Source organism: Typopeltis vanoorti, chromosome 11 (assembly GCF_054136105.1).
Source record: "Typopeltis vanoorti isolate ZY-2024b chromosome 11, IOZ_Tvanoo_1.0, whole genome shotgun sequence".
Taxonomy (NCBI): Eukaryota; Metazoa; Arthropoda; class Arachnida; order Uropygi; family Thelyphonidae; genus Typopeltis; species Typopeltis vanoorti.
In genome coordinates this window covers 91,431,811-91,455,655 of record NC_143559.1, presented here as the reverse complement: position 1 = coordinate 91,455,655, position 23,845 = coordinate 91,431,811, and the positions used below count along the sequence as shown (strand labels likewise).

General features: G+C 39.6%; 1 protein-coding gene across 4 annotated transcripts in view; it reads right to left on the bottom strand.

Moving 5' to 3' along the window:
• Positions 1-23,845, bottom strand: part of LOC150101846 (uncharacterized) — a 229,860-nt gene that overhangs the window by 102,864 nt on the left and 103,151 nt on the right. For all 4 annotated transcript variants that reach the window (XM_090400253.1, XM_090400256.1, XM_090400254.1 and 1 more), the window contains exons 6-7: positions 3,111-3,266; positions 2,781-2,861 (exon numbers count right to left, since the gene is read on the bottom strand). In XM_090400253.1, the coding sequence (XP_090256379.1) occupies positions 2,781-2,861; positions 3,111-3,266 (237 nt within the window). The remainder of the gene's footprint in view (positions 1-2,780; positions 2,862-3,110; positions 3,267-23,845) is intronic.

The window sequence follows — 23,845 nt, the reverse complement described above, 5'->3', positions numbered from 1 at the left end:
CCTACAACATCTGTATAGCTGGAGGAAGAAAGCCAGTTTGGTGTTGTGGACATTAAAATCTCCTAGGAAGATAATTTTGCTGTTGAGAAAGTGGGATTATAGAAAATTAATTTTTAAGGAGAGGAAATTAAAGAGCTCAGAGTGGTTGGTTGCATTAGGGATAGCAAATGAATTTGACTGAGTGGAGAAGGGATATTTTCAACCAAAAATTGTCAAAGTTGGGCAATTCTAGGTTGGGTGCTTTCTGGCAAGGTCAGAGCAAATGTATGCATAGATGCTACCCTTACGTTGAAAGGAGTTAAAGAGTGTGTAGTTTTGAAGGTTGAGATGAATAGTGCTGGGGAGGGGTGAGATTTGAGTTTCTGCCAGAAAGAGTAGGTGGGGTTTGGTAGAAGTCATGGTTAAAATATTGGACAGTTGGTGAGAGTTAAGATAAAAAATTGGGTTGATAACAGCACTGTTCCCTCTCATGATTAGCATGAGTTTGTTGAAGGGAAGGAATGCTTTACCAATTTACTTATGTATTACGACAAGGTGATGCTTCCACTGAACTGGCACCCTGCATTATCCCTACAACTTTCCTAATCTAAATCACATAGGAAGGTGAACAAGGAGTAAAGTTTGTGAAAGTTTGCAAGGTGGAACAGTGAGGAAGAGCCAGTGGTGTACCCAGAGGGGGGAAGGGGCCCAGGCACCCCCCCAAAGAAAAGGAAAAAACACCAGAAAATTTTCCAAAAATCTTTTCCTAATTAAAATTCATTTTTTTTATTTATGTTGTGTCGTGTCTTCTATTTCTCTTCTACTTATGAATTAGCGACCACTACAAATGCTCAGTCATAGGTCATATGTGATGCGTAGTGTGTATTCGCAAATCATCTACACAACTCGCCCTTCCCCCAAGGTTAAATCCTGAGCGCTCGGCCCCCTCCAAGATTAAATCCTGAGTGCGCCACTGGGAAAAGCAATTGTGTTGTATATTGATAATGCATCAATAAGGAGCAGGTTCTTTGCTTAGAGAATGGTTAGTGAGGTGAATGCATTCCCTAAGAGTGTATAATGAATGTGGACACACAAAATGAGTTTAATGCATAGGCTGTTGTGTGTGTGTGTATGTGTGTGTGTGTGTGTGTGTGTGTGTGTGTGTGTGTGTGTGCATGCGTGCATCCTCTGATGAGGGCTTGACTCCATGGAGGTCTGGAATTAATTATATTTCTAATACTGGTATATAAACAGTTTGTTATCTTTCCTTCCCAGTTTCCCTGATCATTTCATAAGAATTTTGACTTTGCAGCCATATTTCATTTTACCATTTTTCATACCTATTCTGCAATCTTACACTTACAGTCTCACCACCTAATTTTCCTTCTCTCCACTTGGACACATTTCTCTTCACCTCGCAGCAGATTGCTGCTGAGATGGAATGTGCTGGAGCAGACTCACACTGTTTTTTATGAATTACACTATTTAATGCATAATTTTTGTGTATTTGATTAATCAGCGTTTTATTTCATATATGTAACCATCACCATCTCTTTTTCCCTCCCCAATTATTTTATCTTTCGTATACAGAAATTGATAATCACTTTCAAAATAATATGGCTACACAGTGGTACTTCTGGATTTTGCTAAGGATTTTGACAGGATACCCTCATGGAACACTGTTATGCAAATTGGAGCAGATGGGAATGGATACTAAATTGGTGATATGGATAGGAGAATGGCTCAGGGAGAGATACCAGAAGGTGGTGTATGGAGGAGCCGAGTCCAGGATGAGGCAGATGATCAGTCATGTGCCTCATCCTAGATGCCTCAGGGCTCTGTGCTTGGGCCATTGTTGTTTAATTTGTATATAAATGATATAGGAAATGGCTTAAAGGGAGATATTCAGTTGTTTGCTGATGATGCAAAGTTGGGTAGCGCAATAAAAAATCAAGCTGATGTTGAAAGTTTGCAGGATGATTTAAATAAGCTGGTAGAATGGGCAAAAGGTAATGGATGGCAGTACAATGTGGAAAAGTGTAAAGTTATGCATTTTGGGATTAAAATATTACCTGCTGTGTACTACATTGATGGAACAGTACTCCAAGAGATCGATGAGGCTAGGGACTTAGGGGTGTTGGTAGATAGGAAGATGAAGTTCAGGGGACACATTGCTAAGGTGTCCAAGATCGCACATAGGATTACTTGGTTGTTGAGGAACACACTGACATCCAGAGATAAAGAGGTTATTATTCCCCTTTATAAAGCATTGATACTTCCACATTTGGATTACTGTGCTCAGGTCTGGTCACCTGGATTCCTTTGAGATGAGGAGGCTGTGGAGAGGGTTCAAAGAAGAGTGACTAAGTTGGTGAGTGATGTAAAAAATGCTCCCTACATTGATAGATTGAGAGCTTGTGGATTGCAGAGGTTGGTTGATAGGCAGAGAAGAGGGAATATGACAGATACATTTAAATTACTGAAAGGCTTTTATAGGATTGATACAACGGAAATGTTTCAGCTGTGTGATAGTGATGGAGAACAAGAGGTCATTCCTGGAAATTAAAGAAGAGTGTGGTTAACAAGGGTGTGAGAACAAGGTTTTTTGCCTGGAGGGTGGTGAATGAGTGGCATTCATTGCCTTAGTTGTGAGTTCTTCGTCTGTAAATGAATTCAAGAAGAAGAGATATAACAGATATTGTTTTGCCAGTTTGGGTCTCCCACGATGAGTCTACTGACTCCATGGAGATACCCGTAATAATAATAATATTTATAAAGGAAGAAATATGTATTTAACCAACCTTAAATTCCTCTTCAAGGGATTCTTTTTTATTGAATGCATTTGTGAGTCCAACAAAATTCAGTGGATGAGATGGGAGATCCTATATTACCATTGTTAATAAAAAGTACAATTAGAAATAAACTAGTAAAACTTATGAAGCTATACAAAATAAGAATGATGATAATCAGTGCAATTACCTCTCAAAAAGAAAAGTATAAAGAAATAAAAAAATACTGATGTTTATGGTAAAATATGAAAAAATATGCTATTATGATATGATAATAATCATATTAGCTTACATATTAAGAGCAAATCTAAATTTCAATAGTTTATTTCAGCATGTACTCACTGGATCATCAAAGCCATGATTGAGAAATGATCTCATGGACTGGCGTGCTCTTCTCCTTTGAAAACTAGCATTTACAGAAAAAGAATCTAGGCTATATGCATCATGTGTGGGATTATTGCAGTTTCTTGCCTGAACCAGTCTTTGCTTCATGATCACCTGTAAAATTATCCTAAATGAACTACTGTACATACTATTACTCTTAGAATAAAATAAAATTACATACACAATAAGAAAACTTGCATTTATGTAACTGACTGCCACCCACAAGAGGTTGGGAACCTCTAGTATATTAGTACTGTGAATGGACTATTTTTTAGTTTTATATATTTTTATATAATTTTGTTTTGAAAAAAAAAAAGTACATGCATATTTTATGCATATGCTTTTAAATTAACTGACAAATTGAAACAAAATTGAAAAGGTGAAATAAGAAAATTCATTGTGATTTGCTATTCAGTACAATATGCATATATGAATAGAAATGAAAATGGCAGTGCAAGGCTACAAAAAGTGAGAATGAGTGGGGGGAATGCAAATGACAGATACAATTGGAAATTAATGACTGTAAATTCTTGTCTTTTGCCATTGCAGGATGTACTGATAAAGGAAAGAGTTATTTGCTTCAGTTTGGGGTGGTATCGCAAAAAAAAAAAAGGCAGGCTTTACAACAGAACATCGAACATAAATAAATTGTATCATAAGGAATTTTAATTGTTCCAAGAACTCTACAAAATTGTGTAATCATAATTAATCATAAGAAAATAAAGAACAGTACCCAATGTTTAATGTAGTTTTTGAATTTGCTTTATAGTTAATAGGATTGGTGTTTGAGATTGATAGTAGTTTCACAATTAAGAGGCGTCAAGTTATAATAATAGTATGACTACTATTTTTGTCTTACCTCCCCCACCACCAGATGCATGCATGCATGCACACACTCTTGCAATAAATATTAGGTCTCTCATTCCTTGACAGAGTTTCTGCTAAGATCCCCTCCTCCTACCACAACCACAATTATAGTCTTCACTGGACTAACTTAAACTCTCATTCCACATTGCAAAGTTATGTGATATGGTAGTTATACTGCTTAAACAGCTTTTTTTTTTAAATGAAATTCGTTATTGTAAACTGCTTGTAAACATAACGTGGAATTTATCAAATTCAGTGCAGTTTCCATTTTTAGTGGTATTCTCCATGCTATTTGAAATTAAAAATGACTTAATGAAGAGTAAGAGTATAACAGTGTATTTTCAGCTTCAAAAGTTTGTGCATTAGGCATCTAATAGCTCTTAATACTCTAAAGGAGAACAGCATCTGGCAAAGTCTGGTTAAGATTTCTGAGGCATGTTGTTTAAAATAGTTGTCAGTTGGTCAATTGTATGGCACTTCTGTGAGACCACCATCCTGCTTATTTGGATTCTTCGCTCAGAATAAAACTTTCCATTTTTGATCTTAGAGAAACTTTCTCAGATTATTTGACCCTTAGCTTGACTAAGAACACACAGTATGCTTACAGCTTTTTGCAAGTGGGATTTACAAAAAAAAATGAACTTGATTCAATACTGTTGATATTAAGAAAAAAAATGTTTACATAACTGCTGAGAGCATTATGATTGGTATTTGGTATTTTTCAGGAAAGCTAAATTACAGAGCTAACACACACACACACACACACACACACACTAGCACTATATCTAAATTTTAAAGTATTCTTAAACAAGTGAATTGTTTTTTTTTTCATTAGCCCACAATACACTACTATTAATAATTGTTTGGACATCCCTGTTATTTGAAGTTATGGAACATTCCAGGTTTGTTAATAACATAAAAACTGGTGTACAGATAATAGGAAGCAGCATTTCATTGTAGCAGTTGAATAGGGGGTGGTATGGCAACATGATGTGAATGCAGTGATTTCGAGAGAGGCGTCATTGTGGGCTATCACATTGGTGGCATGTCCATACATGCCATTGCCACTCAACTGGAGCACATCCAAAATCAACAGTTGGCAATGTGATCAACAAATTTGGAGAGGTTCTGGCATCACTAGTGTAGGAAACACCCAAGGCAGTCACCAAAAATGACTGACAGGAATGGGAGGGTGTTAAAATAGGTGGCATGCAAAAACCATAATGCAAAACCCCACAATCCATAATGAGTTCCAGAGCACTAGTACAGCACTAATACTGTACGAAAGAAACTCCATTTACTGGGTTTCCACAGAAGAGCAGCAGAACTCAAGCCAAACATCAACAACAAACATGGTGGCTTGTCTGGCCTGGTGCAAAGAAAGTGAACTGGACAAAATACCAGTGAAATACTGTGGAGCAATGAATCAAGATTCACCTGTTTCTAGTCTGATAGTAGGGCGTGGAGGCAGCCTGGTGAATGCTTGTTACCACAGTAATGGTGTGGGGTGCATTCATCAGCTGATTTGGAGTGGGACTACTGGTCATTGTCTGTGGTTCCATGAAGGCAGTTCGGTACCTTGATATTCTGGATAATCAGGTTCAGCCTACACTTTGGAGTTTTTATGGAACAGACCCATGTTACTATCAAGACAATAATGCCCCCATGCCAAAAAGCTGCAGCTGTTATGGAATGGTATGAAGAGATGGATGTTAAACGAATGCTCTAGCTTGCACAGAGTCCTAACCTCAATCCCATCGAACACCTGTGGGATGAACTGAGGTGGCAATTGAGGTCCAGAGAAGCACATCCTCGATCTGTCACTGAACTCAGTGCTGCTTTGATGGAGGAACGGAGACAAATTCCACCTGGCGTCTGCGGCACATTGGTAGAAAGCCTCCCTCAAAGGGTGCAGGAGGTGATCAAAGCCAAAGGTGAACATACTCGATATTAGTGTTTGCCTGCTGGTATCAACTGTAATTGCTAAAGTGTCCCAAAAATTATTGGTAGATAGTGTACATTACCTAGGGCTAAATTTTCAGACTCAAATCTTATTGATCAGATGTAGTTCAATATGATATTGCCAAATTCATCTCTCTAGAACAGACAGAGAAATGAATGAAATGGGTTAATGAGTGTGACCCAGTTTCTTGCAGCTCTGTTATATAAGTGCTTGTTATATAAACTCCCCCATAGTGCAATTGGAAGAATAGGACATTGTGCCATTAGGTTGGAAAAGATCTCAGTTCGATTCATGTCATGATGAGGAATCTTTATATGGGCTTTTTAGTTGAAGGTGAGTTAGCAGATCTTATATGTAGGCAACAGGGTTTTTCCTCCCAGAAACCCAGGTTCATGGAGGGAGGAATTGGAAGGCCGGAATATCATTAGTGCGTGGAAAATTATGAAAGAATATTTGTTAGCAGCAATTGTAAGTTGTATACCACGAGTGAACAAGATGACACAATTTGGAGTAAAGTGGATGACAAACATATTAAACAGGAATTGCATGTGAAAAAGAGGCTATGGAAGAGATATAAGGAGAGAGGTGAAAAGAAGATGCATGAAGAGTATAAGACACAGGCCAGAAGAGTGACTAGTATAGTAAGGAAGACGAAACTGGAATACGAGAGGAGATTGGCCCTAAGATCCAAAGAAAATCCTAGGGAATTTTTTAGATATGTGGCCAGTAGGAGGAGAAATGACTGTGGAAGAATGATATTGTGGGATAAAAATAAGAATAGAGTGACTGATGCAGAGGACATAGTAGAATTGTTCAATGAACACTTTATTGGAGTATTTCATTCTGGAAGAGTCAGTTTTAATGCTAGAGGGATAGGGCAGGTTCGAGGTTTAGAGGTACAGGAGGAGAGTGTGTTTCAAATACTGAGTACTCTGGATGTCAATAAAGCTGTGGGACTGGATGGTATTTCACCACAAGTTTTGAGAGAATGTGCTAGGGAACTGACAGAGCCTTTGACCTGGCTTTTCAATGAAAGTCTGGCTGCAGGAAAGGTGCCGATGTATTGGAAGGAAGGTAAGATAGTGCCATTACATAAGGGCAGTAGCAGACTGGAAGTGTCTAATTATAGACGGTTTGTGTGTCATCAGTAGTTAGTAAGATCTTGGAGAAAGTAGTGGACCTTATACAGCATTGGGCAGATGAGGGTAATGTTATCTGTGAGAGTCAACATGGATTTGTGAAGGGGGCACTCTTGTTTTAGCAATATGCTAGCCTTTTATGATAAAGTTACAAGAGCATTAAATGAGGGAAAGGCATATACTGCCATTTTCTTAGATTTAACGAAGGTATTTGACAGGGTGCCACATAAGCTGATATTTAAGTTGCAGCACATGGGTCTGGATGTCAGATTGGTCAACTGGATTCAGGATTGGCTGTCTAATAGGTATCAGAGAGTTGTGTATGGTGGAGCAGTTTCAAGGAAGCAGAGGGTTACAGGTGGGGTCCTGTGGGACCTCACTTGTAACCCTTGGTACTAGGACCTATATTGTTTAACCTTTATATCAATGACATTGTCAGTGGATTGCAAGGGGGATATTCAGTTGTTTGCAGATGATGTGAAGCCAGGAAGGATTATTAGTAATAGTGCAGATGTGGCAGCCCTGCAAGAGGATTTGAATGAGCTAGATAGATGGGCAAATGAATGGGGGATCGGTTTAATGCAGCAAAATGTAAGGTCTTGAGGTTTGGGAAACATCGATGGGGACTTCATACTCTATGGGAGGAGTTATACCGGACAAAGTAGGAGAGACAAGAGATCTGGGGTTGATGATTGATAGAAACCCGAAATTTAGGGGGACATATTGCAAAGGTGGTGAAGGTAACACAGACGATTGCTGCAATAATGAGAAGGACACTGACCTGCAGAGATAAAACAGTTATCATTCCATTGTATAAGACCCTGATCAGACAATACTTCGACTATTGTTCTCAGATTTGGTCCCCAGAATTTGAAGGGGATAAATAACTGTGGAAAGGGTACAAAGATGGTTTCAGGACTGTACAATGATAGTTATGAGGATCAGCTGAGGGAATGTGGACTGCAGTGTTTGGTGGATAGAAGGAGGAGAGGTGATATGATTGAGACTTTTAAACTGTTGAGAGGTGGTTACAGGGTTGACACTGGGGAGTTCTTTCACTTGGTTGAACAGCAGGAAGGAGTAATGACAAGAGGCTATCCCTGGAAGTTACGAAAGGAAACTGTGAGCAAGAGGGTGCGGAGTGGTTTCTTTGCATGGAGGGTGGTTGAACCATGGAATGCTTTGCCTGATGAAGTGGTGAGAGTGAGAACGGTCAATGAGTTTAAGGAGTGGTATGATAGACTTTGTGTTTCTTAGGGGGGGGGACCTCCCCTCAATGAGTCTTGATAGACTTTGTGTTTCTTAGGAAGGACCTCCCACGTAGAGTCTTTTGACTCCATGGAGGCCTGAATAATAATAATACAGACAAGTCAGCTATGAGAACATATGCAATTTACAGACAAAAAACAAAAACAATATACTATTGTTGGTGGTGGGCAGTAGATGGTGAGTTGGGTATGGTTGGAAGATTAAGTAATAGGTGAAATGATGAGATGTGTGAGTGCCCTGCTGCAATTAGTCCTTGGAGGTGTCAAAGCCAAATGACAAAACCCTCCTTGGAGGGTTTTGTCATTTGAAGTAAAAAAAAAAGCTCTCATTCCCACTTCTAGTTTGATGTTCTAGTATTTTCACTGAGAATGATTTGTCAGGTCAACCTGTTTACTTAATATAAATCTGCAGACTTAAAACAAAATAACCTATTCAACTGTCTGCCATTTTCATACTTCTAGTTTGATGTTCTAGCTTCACTGAGAAATTTATTAGAAGGTAAACTTGTTTACTTAAATGAAAATTTCCACCTGAAAGTGGTACAACACTGGGCAACTCCTTGCAAAGGTGGAGCAAGCTACCAACACTCCTATCTCAGTATCTCCCATAATGCGAAACACATCTCCTTGCGGATATGTATAATGTTATGCCTTAAGGGAAGGGCCACTACACAGACTAGTTTCGACCTTTATTGAGGTCTCTTCAGTGGGAGCCAGGCCCAGAGTTGGAGATACCAGGCAGAAGCAATAGCAAAGTCATCTTTACCTATTATACCTGTTGTACCACTTTACCCCCAGTCCTGAAGATACTTTCAGGCGCAAACTTTGTTTGCTCACACTTGGATAAGGGATTAAACTAAATTTATTATAGACTTATTAGAAATGTTTTTAGAGATTGAGAGTAAAAGTGCCATTTAAAAAAAATAAAAATGTTGTCTCCAAAGCAATGTTTTCTACTTGCATAATCCTTGACACAGCATTAATGTACTATAAGTTTGGTTGGTGTAACCAGTGGCGGATTATCCATTAAGGCAATGTGGCACGTGCCTAAGGGCCAGTGGCACACTCAGGATTTAACTTTGGAGTGGGCTGAGTGCTCATGATTTAATTTTTTTGGGGGGGGGGGGGAAGGGGGACTAGCACACATGATTTAGTCTTGAGGGGGACTGAGTTGAGTAGACGATTTAAGAATGCACACTACATAGTGCTTACGACCTATGACTGAGCATCTGCAGTGATCACCAATACATGATATCCGTGATCTCTGGCCCGGCTCGGGCGATTCTTCGAACGAAGTATCACCTGAGCACTACTTCGTTTGCTTTGTGTTCACAATGGTCGTGATTCCCAAGAGCCAGAGGGTATTCCCATCTCCTGTGATTGCTAATTCATAAGTAGTATAGAAATAGCAGACAAGACACAACATAAATAAAAATAAAAATAAAAGAATTTTAATTAGGAAAAGATTTTTGGAAAATTTTCCAGTCTTTTTTTCCTTTTTCTTTTTTTGGGGGAGCCAGGGCCCCTTGGCCCCCTCCCTGGGTGTGCCAAGAGGCCTCAAGCTTTGCTAGTGTCCTCAAGCTTTGGGCCCCCAAGCCAAGACATTTTCCTATAGTGTTTTAAAATAAATTAATGTTTTCAGTAGACATCATAAAAATCTTGATTATTTTAAGCGAAAATTTTTTCAAAACAATTATAACATTTTAATACATATTCTGAACAGCGCGCACTATCTACGCTTTAAATAATGCCGCAATACCAATGTCAGCGCTAGTTGACAAGCTTCGTATTTTGAACAGTCACGCTATCTACGTTTTAAATTAAACCACATTACCAATGTCGGTGCACGGCATTGTTGACAGCTTCAAGGTTACGAAAACTGATTGCATTGCCGAGATAGGAAGTTTCGCCTGGTTGCTCCTTAATTTCATTTGTTATTGAATCATGTAAGAGTGAGGTGTTTGTTTCAAAAATAACTTTTCAGTGTGACTTTTTGTGTTTTCATTATTTGAGTGTAGTGCAAGTAAAAAAAACTTTGTAAAATTGTAAAAAAAAAATGATAAAGAATTTAAAAAAATAAAATAAAATAAAAAGTTTTATTATTTTATTTTTTATTATTTAACTTAAGTGACCTTTAACAGGCAGAAAAATCCAAAGTTCAAAAAATTCAAAAGTACAAAATTTCATTTATTTGCCACCTAACTTTTATTATTTTTTTATTATTTTATTATTATTATTATTTTTTTTTTGGGGCTCCCAAATATAATTTGCCTAGGGGCAAATTATATTTATGCCCCAACTATCCTTAATTTGCCACTGGGTGTAACAGAGTATTGTTTTACTTGTAAGTTTTTTTTCATTTGGTTAAACTATACATTAAAGATGCTAAAATTATATTCTTGGTTTAATAGTTTGTCCAAGTATAAGCAAACGCATAGCATTATACAGGTCTGAAAGGAGTTGTGCTTTGCATTATAGGACTCTAAGGCAATTGATGTAAAGTCATTAGCCTCTATATACAAGTAGCCTAGTTGCAAAGATGACAAACTATGGCTTACACTTGGACAAAGGATTAAAACAAGAATATAATTTCTTGGCATCATTAATTTATTATTATTATTATTATTATTATTCAGGCCTCCATTGAGTCAAAAGACTCATCGTGGGAGGTCCTTCCTAAGAACATAAAGTCTGTCAAGACTCATCAAGGGGAGGTTCCCCCTAAGAAACACAGTCTATCATACCACTCCTTAAACTCATTGACCGTTCTCGCCCTCACCACTCTATCAGGCAATGCATTCCACGGCTTAACCACCCTCCATGCAAAGAAACCACTCCTCATCCTCTTGCTCACAGTTTCCTTTCGTAACTTCCAGGGATGGCCTCTTGTCATCACTCCTTCTCGCTGTTCAACCAAGTGAAAGAACTCCCCAGTGTCAACCCTGTAACCACCTCTCAACAGTTTAAAAGTCTCAATCATATCACCGCTCCTTCTTCTATCTGCCAAACTCTGCAGTCCACATTCCCTCAGTCGATTCTCATAACTATCCTTGTACAGTCCTGAGACCATCTTTGTCATCCGTCTTTGTATCTTTTCCACAGTTAATTTATCCCCTTCAAATTCTGGGGACCAAATCTGAGAACAATAGTCGAAGTATTGTCTGATCAGGGTCTTATACAATGGAATGATAACTGTTTTATCTCTGCAGGTCAGTGTCCTTCTCATTATTGCAGCAATCGTCTGTGTTACCTTCACCACCTTTGCAATATGTCCCCCTAAATTTCGGGTTTCTATCAATCATCAACCCCAGATCTCTTGTCTCTCCTACTTTGTCCGGTATAACTCCTCCCATAGAGTATGAAGTCCCCATCGATGTTTCCCAAACCTCAAGACCTTACATTTTGCTGCATTAAACCGATCCCCCATTCATTTGCCCATCTATCTAGCTTATTGAAATCCTCTTGCAGAGCATCTGCACTATTACTAATAATCCTTCCCAGCTTCGCATCATCCGCAAACAACTGAATATCCCCTTGCAATCCACTGGCAATGTCATTGAAATAAAGGTTAAACAATATAGGTCCTAGTACTGAGCCCTGTGGGACCCCACTTGTAACCTTCTGTCTCCTTGAAACTGCTCCACCTACACAACTCTCTGATACCTATCACACAGTCAATCCTGAATCCAGTTGACCAATCTGACATCCAGACCCATGTGTTGCAACTTAAATATCAGCTTATCATGTGGCAACCTGTCAAATGTCTTTGCTAAGTCTAAGAAAATTGCAGTATATGCCTTTCCCTCATCTAATGTTCTTGTAACTTTATTATAAAAGGCTAGCATATTGCTAAAACAAGAGCGCCCTTTCACAAATCCATGTTGACTCTCACAGATAACATTACCCTCATCTGCTTAGTGCTGTATATGGTCCCTCACTACTTTCTCCAAGATCTTAACAACTACTGATGACACACAGACTGGTCTATAATTAGACACTTCCAGTCTGTTACCACCCTTATGCAATGGCACTATCTTACCTTCCTTCCATTCCCTGGGCACCTTTGCCGAAGCCAGACTTTCATTGAAAAGCCAGGTTAAAGGCACTGTCAGTTCCCTAGCACATTCTCTCAAAACTCGTGGTGAAATACCATCCAGTCCCAAAGCTTTATTGACATCCAGAGTTCTCAGTATCTGAAACACACTCTCCTCCTGTACCTCTAAACCTTGAACCTGCCCTGTCCCTCTAGCATTAAAACTGACTCCTCCAGGATGAAATACTCCAATAAAGTGGTCATTGAACAATTCCACTATGTCCTCTGCATCAGTCACTCTATGGTTTAACCAAGTGAAAAAAAAACAAACCTACATCTGTCTCTGATCCAGAGTACACTACTTGGAAAGAAGTCAACAGACACTCCCATGTAACAAGTCGTGTGTTTGTACCCAGTATAAATTGGAGGAATATGATGCTCTCAAGCAGTGCAACTGTGTCCAGGTGAAATGGCTGCAAGAAGAGAACTGACAGAGTTTGAAAGGTGCATCATGACAGGATATAATGTCGCAGGCTTATATGTTGGGCAAATTGTTGACAAATTGGGCCATCCCAGGTCAACAATCAGTAATACCATACTGAGATGAAAGTGCTGGTAGTCAACTGCAAGTGCTACCTTCAGTGGACGACCCACCATGCTCACTGAACTTAAGTGACCATTGATGTGGGGTTCCAGCCATTGACTGGAACATGAATCTGAACAAAAACATTCAGAACCAAATGCTCACAACATGGGTTTCCATGTTGGACCACAATATGCAAGTCCCACATTACCTGAACCAACATGTAGCATTGTCTTTGGTAGTGCAAAGAGCACATACAGTGGGACTTGGAAGCTTGTAAACCTGTGGATCAATGAATCATGCACACCCTCTACCAAGTATATGTACAGGTGTGGCAAATGCCAGTGAATGAATGTCTCTTACCAGAGTGCATAATCCCAACTATGAAATTCAGAGGTGGTGGTGTGATGGTATGGTCTTTGATCCTGTTTTTCCTGGCTTGGTCTTAGACCTCTGTTTGTGGTGCCACAAACAAACATTGAACTTTGAGAGGTATCCGAACATCCTGGACAATGCAATGCTTTCTACTTCATGGTATTTCTACGGAACTGACCATTGTCTTTTTCAGCAAGGCCCATGTCATAAGACTGCTGCTGTGACTGGGTGGTTTGTGGACATGAATCACCAGGATTGACTGGCCTCCACAAAGCTTGATCTCAACCCTATTGAACACCTTTTCCTGTCTTGCTTAATGTGTACAGACTGCTACTGAAGGAACTCTGCAAATTCTCAAAAAATGGAAAGTAGAAGGAAAAAATCTCTGAGGAGGTTAAGAAATAAATAGGTACAAAAATTATGAGTGGACTGAACCCACACAGAAATTTAAATATAGTAACTTTGTTGCAGATAGACTCAACTGGAAAGCTGTTCATGTTAGCCTTAACCCACCTTAGGTAGATGAGGATGATATATGTAGAATATATCGGCCATGAGAGGGCAGAAGATAGTGAAAATCATGAATTTTGGGATTGAAAGATAAGTTCTTTTTTGGAAGTTTTTAGTGACAATTAAGTCATTCTTTTTGCATCATTATATTTATGAGTGTTTGTTGGATTAACTGTATGGGTAGTATGTGCATTTTTAGGAATTTTAAAGGTTTAATATTTGTTTTTATTCTACACTGTACTGTGCATCATAGCACCAAAATGCAAAACAGTAGCAGGCAATTTTAATGGGCATGTGAAATATGACCTTTGTAAAACAAGATATTTTTTGGAAAGAAGAATGAAACTGGGGAATGTGTGTTTGTTGAAAGTGTTTCATAAATGAATATAATGAGTGGTAAGAGGGTAAGAAGAGTGATGGTAACTTGAAAAATGAAATGCATGATAATGCAACTGGCATAGTTTGTGTTGCAAATGTTATAAGTGACTGTATGAATGATGCAGTGGAATATCAAGAGGATGATGATGGAAAGGATAGCACACATACATGGAGTTCTTCACAGAACAAAATGTGAGATTGAGTGGTTGAAGAAACATCTGGCAGAAGGTATGACACAGAAGTGAAGGAAAGTGGAGAGAAAGTAGAGAGTGAAAAAGTGCAAGCATGAAAATAAAGATCGGATTTTGTATGGCGAGTCATTGATACGTGTAGTCCTTGAGGAGTGTGATGAAATCGCCTTTTCCTGAAGCTAAGATTCAGGAGTAGAGTCCAAAAGACGGCCTGTGACTAGTGGTGTGCCATAGGGTTCTGTTCTTTGACCACTGCTGTTTAATTTGTTCATTAATGATATAGGGAAGGATCTAAGAGGAACGGTTCATTTGTTCGCTGATGATGCAAAGTTGGGTAGGGCAATAGTGAATGCAGAAGATGTCAAAATCATGCAGGACGACTTGGATAGATTGGAGTTCTGGGCTAAGGAGAATGGATGTCAATTTAATGTGACAAAATGTAAGCTTATGCATTTTGGGGTGAAAAGATTAGCAGCAGTGTACCACATTGGCAGAACTGTACTCCAGGAGATTGATGAGGCTTGGGAGTGTTGGTGGATAGGGAGATGAAGTTTAGGAAGCACATTGCAAAAATGGCTAAATCAGCTAATCGACTCACTTGGTTGTTGAAAAATACTTTGATGAGCAGAGACAAGCAAGTTATTGTACCTCTGTACCGAGCCTTGATAAGCCCTCATCTCGACTACTGTGCCCAGATTTGGTCACCTAGGTTTCTTCTTGATGGGGAGGAGGTGGAGAGGATCCAGAGGCAAGTGACCAAGATGATAGCAGGTCTATGGAATGAACCTTATGAGAACAGGTTGAAGATTTGTGGGTTGCAGAAATTAGTTGATAGGCGGAAAAGCGGAGTATGATTGAGACATACAAATTGCTAAAGGGTTTCTATAGGATTAATTCAGAGGATATTTTTGAGATCAGGACTGGTGGTGGTAGAACTAGGGGACATCTATGGAAGCTGGGAAAAAGTGTGGTTAACAAGGGTGTTAGAGCTGGGTTCTTTACTTTTAGAGTGGTAAATGAGTGGAATAAACTGCCAGAGTCTGTTGTGGGTGCTATGATGGTGAGCGAGTTCAAGGCAAGGTATGATAGATACTGTGAGAATGTCATCTAGTTGTGTGGATATGATGTTTAGGGCCTCCCTCGATGAGTCTAAGGACTCCCTGGAGTCGCCCGTAATAATAATAATAAGATTAAGGATGTCAGTGATATATTAAGGATGCAAAGAGTTAAGGTGAAAGAGATGTTTATTTTGGCTGGTACAAATGATTTAGCAGGTGACAAGTGTGGTAAGTGAGAAGACATGAAAGAGTTGTTATAGTGCATGCGAAAATGAAGAGTGAGAAAGTAAATGTTGCAAGTTTGTCGCCAATAAAAGTCTTACAACAGCACAGGTTCCAAGGAAGTGGAAGGAGGGTAAAATTGTTCCACTGCATAAAGGTGGTGATAAGGCTGTAGCTTCAAATTATAGGCTGATCTGTATATCTGGAGTTGTGTTAAGGGGAGATAATGTTTTACTAACTTATGTACTATAACAAGGTGACAAATACCTTGGACAGGGGAGATGCATATACAGATTTTGCAAAAGGCTTTTGATAGACTGCCACAAAAGCTCTTAAATAAATTGAAACAAATGGGATTGAATAACAGACTTCAGAGTTAGATCAGTGACTGGCTGCCAGATAGGTATCAGAAAGTTGTATATGGGGTGCAGTATCCCGAAAGAGAAAGGTCACTAGTGGTGTGCCACAGGGGTCAGTTTTGGGACTATTGTTGTTCAGTTTGTATGTAATGATAATGGGATGAGTTTAACTAGTGATATGCAGATGATGCAAAACTGGGGAGAGCAATGCAGAATCAAGTGGATGTTATAGCCTTACAAGAGGACTTGAAGAGATTGCATGAATAGGCATGTAAGTGGAACTGTCAGTTCAATGTCTCAAGTGTGAGGTTTTGAGATTTGGTAAGTGACGATGGGATGCAAAGTATACACTTGGTGGGGAAACTTTAATGGAAGTAGAGGAGATGAGAGATCTAGGAGTGATGGTGGACATTCAGGAGCCACATTGGACAAGTTGTGAAGATGTGACATTGGATAATGGCAATGATGCATAGGATCCCGACATGCAGAAATAGAGGTTATAATGGCATTGTACAAGGCCTTGATCAAGGCCTCATATAGATTATTGTGCACAGATTTGGTCACCGGATTTTCATGGTTTCGAAGATATGTTGGAATAGGGTCCAGAGAAGATTCACAAAGGTGGTCAGCGGTCTTTGGAATGTGGAGTACGAGGACAGATCGAGAGAATGTAGGTTACAGAGCCTCATGAATAGGAGGAGGGGGGGGGATGTGATTGAGACATGTAAGCTAGTCAGGGGAATCTCTTCAACATGGAAGAGATTTTTCATATAATGGGAGAGGAGGAGGATAGAACAAGAGGCCGTCACTGGAAACTGTATAAGGAGGGTGTGAGCAGAGGAGTGAGGAGAAGGTTCTTTACATGGAGAGTGGTTGGTGAGTGGAATGCATTGCCTGAGTATGTTGTGGGTGTAGACACAGTGAATGCAGCTTAAAGCATGGTTGGATGAGCATTGTGTGCAATAGTGTGTACCTCCCACAATGAGTCTCTGACTTCATGGAGGTCAAATGTTAATAATAATAATGATATGATATAGGTGAGCCAAGATGGAAAGCTATGATTACGAATTCTTCCTGCACAGATTGATGTGGAGTTTGTGGAGTGAGTTTGATGGAAGGAAGGAATTGTAATATAGGGTGGATGGTTTGCATCTAAATAGATTTGGTGTCAGGAATCTTAAGAAAGTGTTGTTCGGTGACAGTTTGGAAGTACAAAGGCAGGGAAACTAGAATGTTTAGTGGAGTGCATGTGTTCAGGTCCTTGAAGTTAGTAAGTAGGAGAGTGATCACATGATGCGAAGTATAGCTCCCCCAGGTTAACTTTTGTCAGCTAAGTAACACAAGGTGGTGGGGATCAAGGATATATTCCAGTTTATATATGCTAATACCAGAAGTATTCAAAATAAGATTGAGGAGTTTTTGGCATTAGTTATCACAACTTGGCCAAAAGTTACATGCATTAGTGAGATGTGGTTGACCATGGATGTTTGGCCATAGGAATAGAACACAAGGGATATGTCTTCAGAAAGGACAGAAGAAACTGGATGGGGGGGGGGGGTTAAACAAGAGTAAAAGTACATCAGGGGAATATGGATTCATGGAACATGGATCCAAGAAGTATATGGGAGAATGTAGATGACATGCATTTGCATATTATTAAGAGAGACCTGCAAGGAGTTAGGGACTCATCGAGGGAGGCCACATACTATATGCACCAGCTATCATACTTCTTCTTGCATTCATTCACACTGCTTGCACTCACAACATCCAATGGCAATCCATTCCAACCACGCACCACCTTTTGAGAGAAAAATCTAGCCCTCACCCCCTTCTTAGCAGTATTCATTCTCAGCTTCCAAGGATGCCCTCTTGTCTTTTCCCATCCTCTATAAATTAAAAAATTCCATCAACTGAAAGCTTGTATGACCCTTTCAGAAGTTTGTAAGTCTCAATCATATCCCGCCCCCCTTTCTACTCTGTGCTAGTGTCTGCATTCCACAAATTCTCAATCTGTCTTCATAATCAGTATTCCACAATCCTCATATCATTTTTAACAGTCCTTTGCAAACTCTCCACTATATCAGAATCACAACAGAAACCAGGAGACCAGACCTGTGCACAATAGTCCAAGTGAGGTCTTATCAAGGCCTTGTAAAGAGGCAAAATGACATCCTTATCTTAACGTGTGGACGTTCGTTTCAACATTGCAATTATGTTTTGGGTTATTATTATTATTATTTTGTGACACTTCCAAGGAGTCCAAAGACTCATCGAGGGAGGTCACCTGCTCTACAGCTCTCCATTTCCACCACTTCCATCCATTGCCATCATCTACACCAATACCATCTACTGCCACCACCACCACCACCACTACTAGTATTTTTTTTTTTTTTATCTGTAAATTGTGTGTGTCCTGAAGGCTGATTTGTCTGTATGCGGAATGAAAAACCCAAGTTTTCGGGAGAAAAATCCCTGCTACCTCCATATGAGATTAGCTAACTCACTTCAATTGAAAAAACCTATATAAAGATTCTTCCCATCACAATTAGAATCAAACTTAGGCCTTTTCTAATCGAAGAGCATAACATACCATTGTTCTTCCAATTGCACTATGGAGGCACTTGTATTTGCAGTCTTTGCTACATGGTCCCCTGAATTTCAACTTCCTATTTACTAACACTCCAAGATTCATAGCCTCATCAGTTTCTTCTAGCATAATCCCACCAATATAATAAGACATTGGATATCTAATCACACCCAAGAGAATGACTTGACATTTACTGACATTGAACTGACATCAATTTTCCTATGTCCACAATTCCAGCCTATTCAAATCATTCTGCAAGTACTGCATGTCAACAGCATTCCTGATTACTCTGCCTGTTTTTGCATCATCAACAAGTAGCTGTATATCACCTGTCAAATCCTTCCCAATATCATTAATGTACAGATTGAATAACAGTGAACCAAGTACTGATCCTTGTGATACACCACTGATTATATTTTATTTTATTATACTTTGTACTGATAGAGCAGTACAGAGTCCAAACATAATGTCCAAAAGGACTTAAGAAGCCTTTACAATAGCCCAAGGCCTTTACATAAAGGTTTACAAGAGTAACACCCGATGCTAGGCCTTGGTATGCTATTTGTCATGCACTGATGGTAATGCCAAGCCACTAGTATACCATGCAGGGCCCTCAAAGAAATAACTTTAACATCACTCTTGGATAACCAAGTAAAGACAGGTCTCTATAGCTAGTAACATTCCACACACCATTCATAGAGACGGTGGCACTGGTAAAACGAGGAGCTGCCCCAAACTCCTCTTCTATTTGCCTGGCAAGGTCAGCATTTCACTCATAGTACTGAACCTTGCTCTTATGGCAATAGGTAAGTGAGTGCCCAGTACCCACTACCTGAATACCAATCACCCAAACACCACCATCTCTCCTCATTACTATATCTGGCTTTCTAATGCCAGAAGTTGTTCTATAGTGTGGTTCAACTGTGGTCTCCTAACCATTGTTATTAAAATAGTTAGTCAATATGGAGACCACAGCATCATCTCTCTGCACACAGACACCACGTGTCTGGAAACAGCATTGGGAAATGTGAGACAAAGTCTCACTATAATGGCAGTCAGCCCTACAGCTAATGTCTTCACTGCCTCATCGGGCTGGGCAGACCCCAGGTACTTATTAAATCAATAAACTCAAAACCTGGAAGTAATCCACACCCTCTGTCCAAAAAGAAACTGAACTTTTGATAGAAAATAAAACACAGGCTAATTATAATTAGTCAGATCATTTATTTCAATCAATATACTTTCCCTCAGCTTTGATACATCTGAGGTATGGTCAATTAATTTGTTAAATGAGTTTTTTTTATATCGGTTTTTGGGATACTGTTGAGAGTCGTGGTTACTGCCACTTGAAAGTTTTCAGTGGTGTCATATCACTTTCCTTTAATAGGCAAATGAAGTCAGGGGAAGAGAAAGAAGTCACAGGGTGCTAAATCAGGTGAATAAGGCGAGTGATCCAACACTCAAACTTGGTTTTTGCTCAAAACTGTCTCGCAATGTTCGAACGATAAGATGGTGAATTATCGTGTAAAAGTGTCCAGCAGTCTGCATCACGATATTCATGCTGTACGTGATGAATTCTTGCTATTAATCGCTTCAAAACTTCGAGATAAAACTCACCATTGACCGTTTGGCCAGGCGGAACGAATTCTTGTGGATGATGCCCTTGTAATCGTAGAAACAAATCAGCATTGTCTTCACTTTTGACTTCTCCAAGCGACTTTTTTTTCAGATGCCCCTCTTCTGGTGGTCTCCACTTAGCACTCTGGCACTTTGTTTCAGGCTCATACTAAAAAAAAAAAAAAACACCACGTTTCGTCACAAGTAACAATCGTTTAAAGGAAGTTTGAGTCCTTACGAGTAGTTTTAATGAGGTCCTTGCAGTGTTCAATTCGATACATTTTTTGGTCATCGGTCAACTTGTGGGGAACAAATCGCGAATTCAATTTACAGAGGCCCAAACTCTGTAAAAATGTTGTGCACAGTTGATTTTGGAACCCTCAATTCATCTTCAATCAATCTCATGGACGATTTCGGGTTTTCTTTGATGAAATCACGCACTTTTTGGATGTTAACTTCGCTCAGTCCAGTTTTTGGACGGCCCGGCTTTTTGTCGTCCACTTTGAAATCGCTCAAACCACTCGTAAACTTGAGTACGGGATAAGCATTCATCACTGTATGCTTTTTGAAGCATTGATACATTTCAGTAAAACTTTTACCAAGTTTAGCACAAAAGACAATCGCAGCTCTCTGTTTGAAACTCATTTTCCGACCGTTCGTCAAAACACTCCGTCACTTTTGGCACTATAACTCGGCTTCTAATGAAACAAATGTCATAAACAGTTGACAACACTAATGAGGGTTGTCGCTTTCGACAACAAAAAGATACGACAGGAGGCGCCACTAGTTTCTTCCATTTTCGAAGATGTTCGGTTTCTTTTTGGACAGAGGGTGTAGTCCCATCACGTACCCACTGTTGTGGGGGTACCAAGTGTGACTCTACTAAGGAGGCACCATCTACAGAACTGTAAAGCAAAGATGCCCATCTCTTATACTCATCTCTTGCTGTCTTAATCTGGGCACCCTGATACAGAGTCCACTCCTTCACACATCTAAATTCCTCTTGGATATTAGGACTATGAAAAGCCTCTCTACAGATAGCAGAGGATGAAGCTGCAAGTTTTTCTATTCCAGATAAGTGGAGCTGTAGAATCAACCACCTTAGTGATGGGACCCTGAACCCACCATCCTTCACCCGACCATGGAAATATGCTATTGAGGTATCTGGCGGTAATCAGAGTCATGATCTAATGGCAGCGCGAATAGCCCTATCCATTTGGAAAATACTGAGACATGCGTCCTATCAAGAACCAACTTGTAGTAAAATCGAGGTAGGAGATAATAGGACAGAATAAAGAGCCTTTGCTGGGGGATTTAAGAAGAGCTTACCTCAAAACGCTGTCCACCCTAAGGCAGAAGGGACAGAAGACCTCCCCTTTGGAGTGAACATAACACCAAGGTATCTCCACTCCTTTAGGATGATCAAAGCATGCAATGGTCTCGCATGCAGGGAAAACTCTATACTCTCAAATCCTTCCCAATTTCATTAATGTACAGGTTGAATAACAGTGGACCAAGCACTGATCCTTGTGGTACACCACTGGTTACCTTAAATCTTGCAGACTCACATCCCCTGCATACCACTTTTTGATATTTGTCAGTCAGCCATCCACTTATCCATGCTAGTATTCTATAATCCAAACCCATATTCTCCATTTTATGCAACAGTCTACCATGCTGTATTCTGTCAAAGGCCTTAGTTGGTTAAGATGAGGCAAGAGATGAAATGGATGCAGAATGAAGTTAAGAGAATTCAAGATATGTATGGAAGAGTGAAAATGATGAAAACAAATAATGTGGTATAAAAGAGGTAACGAAAAACCCATGAGTGGCATTGTATGGTGATTCAATTATTAAAGGTGTGCTGGACAAGAAGATGCACAAAGTTTGTTTTACTGGAGAGTAGAAGAGTTGGTAGCTGTAATAGGTACAAATGACTTGACTGCGAACAAAGAACATGTCAGATCAGATATCAGGAGGTTGTTGAGACGGATAAAAGAGAATAGTGTGACAGGAAAGGTAGTAAATATGTTGCCCAGGTATGACAGTGGTGAGGTGAGACAGAGAGCAAGGATTATGAATATGTTAGCAGAAATGTGTGAGGAGAAAGGAGTGCAGTTTGTAAATGTGTGGAATGAATTTGAAAGACAAAGTGAACTGTATAGGAGCAATGGACTGCATTCAAGTGGTTTTAGTGCAAGTTGCTTGGAAAGACTACCGGGAGTGTTTGAAGAAAGCAGTATCTGAATGTTTATCTAGAGTCAGGATAAATCAGGTAGGAGTTAGATGATTGAATAGCTTCATTAAGCAAGAGTTGCACAAAGAAAAGGTTGTGGTGGGATTATGAAGAAACAGGTGATCAGCATACTCATATGTTACAATGTGTAAGTTACAATGGAGTTGGATAAGGGAAATGCCTACTCAGCGATGTTGCTAGACTGTAAAAGCATTTGACAAGATTCCACATAGCTCCCTATTGTATAAATTGGAGCAAATGGGGATGGATATGAATCTGGTGATTTGGATTAATGTGTGACTGACAGATATCAAAGAGTGGTTGATGGAGAAGTTGAGTGAAGGAAAAGGCAAGTGACCACTGGTATACTACAGGACTCAGTACTTGGACCTCTGTTGTTTTAATTTGTATATCAATGATACAGGAAATGATTTGACAGTGTATAGATAGTCAGGGCCAGCAGAAGCAGGCCTGCATTGCAGGTGGGCTCCACTACAAGGTGGGCACCATTTCGAAGTGTTAGTATGAAGTTTCATTCTTTCTTTAAATTTTTGTAAATTAAGTAATAATAATTAGGTAAGTCAATATAATTGCTGCAAATTTACAGTTAGAAAAAGTTACAGTTACAAATTTACAAAACATTCTTGTAAATTCTTTCCACATGATTATGACAAAAATAAAAATACATAAATAAATTGCCATTTGTTTGGGGGCGTCCATTTCAGCTTTGCAGGCAGGTGACGTCCAGCCTAGCGCCGGCCCTGTAGATAGTGCATGGCTTACTGTGCAAAGATCTGAACTCCCAGATTCTGTTGTGATGAAGTTGTGGAGAGGATCCAGAAGTGAGTGGCAAAGATTGTGGCAGGTTTGTAGAATGTTCCTTATGAGAATAGTTTAATGGTCTGTAGGCTTAAAAAATTAGCTGATAGATGAAAAAGAGGAGAAATGATAGAAGCATTTAGGTTATTAAAGGAGTTCTATAGGACTGACACTGAAGACTTTTTTCAGTATATGGCAAGACGGGAGAGAACAAGGTGTCACACCAGTGGAAGTTGTGTAAGAGAGTGGTTAACAAGGGTGTTAGGACTAGGTTTTTTGCTTGGAGGGTGGTGAATGGTTGAATGGGCTGCTGGAGGTGGTTGTGAGTGCTTCATCAATGAGTGAGTTTAAGGAGAAGTATGATAGGTATTGTGTGAATGATGGTTAGTGTGTGAATAAATGGATCTCCAATGATGAGGCTGCTGACTCCATGGAGATACCTGCATAATAATAACATCCCTGAGGATTTAAAATGAAGGTTTATTTAA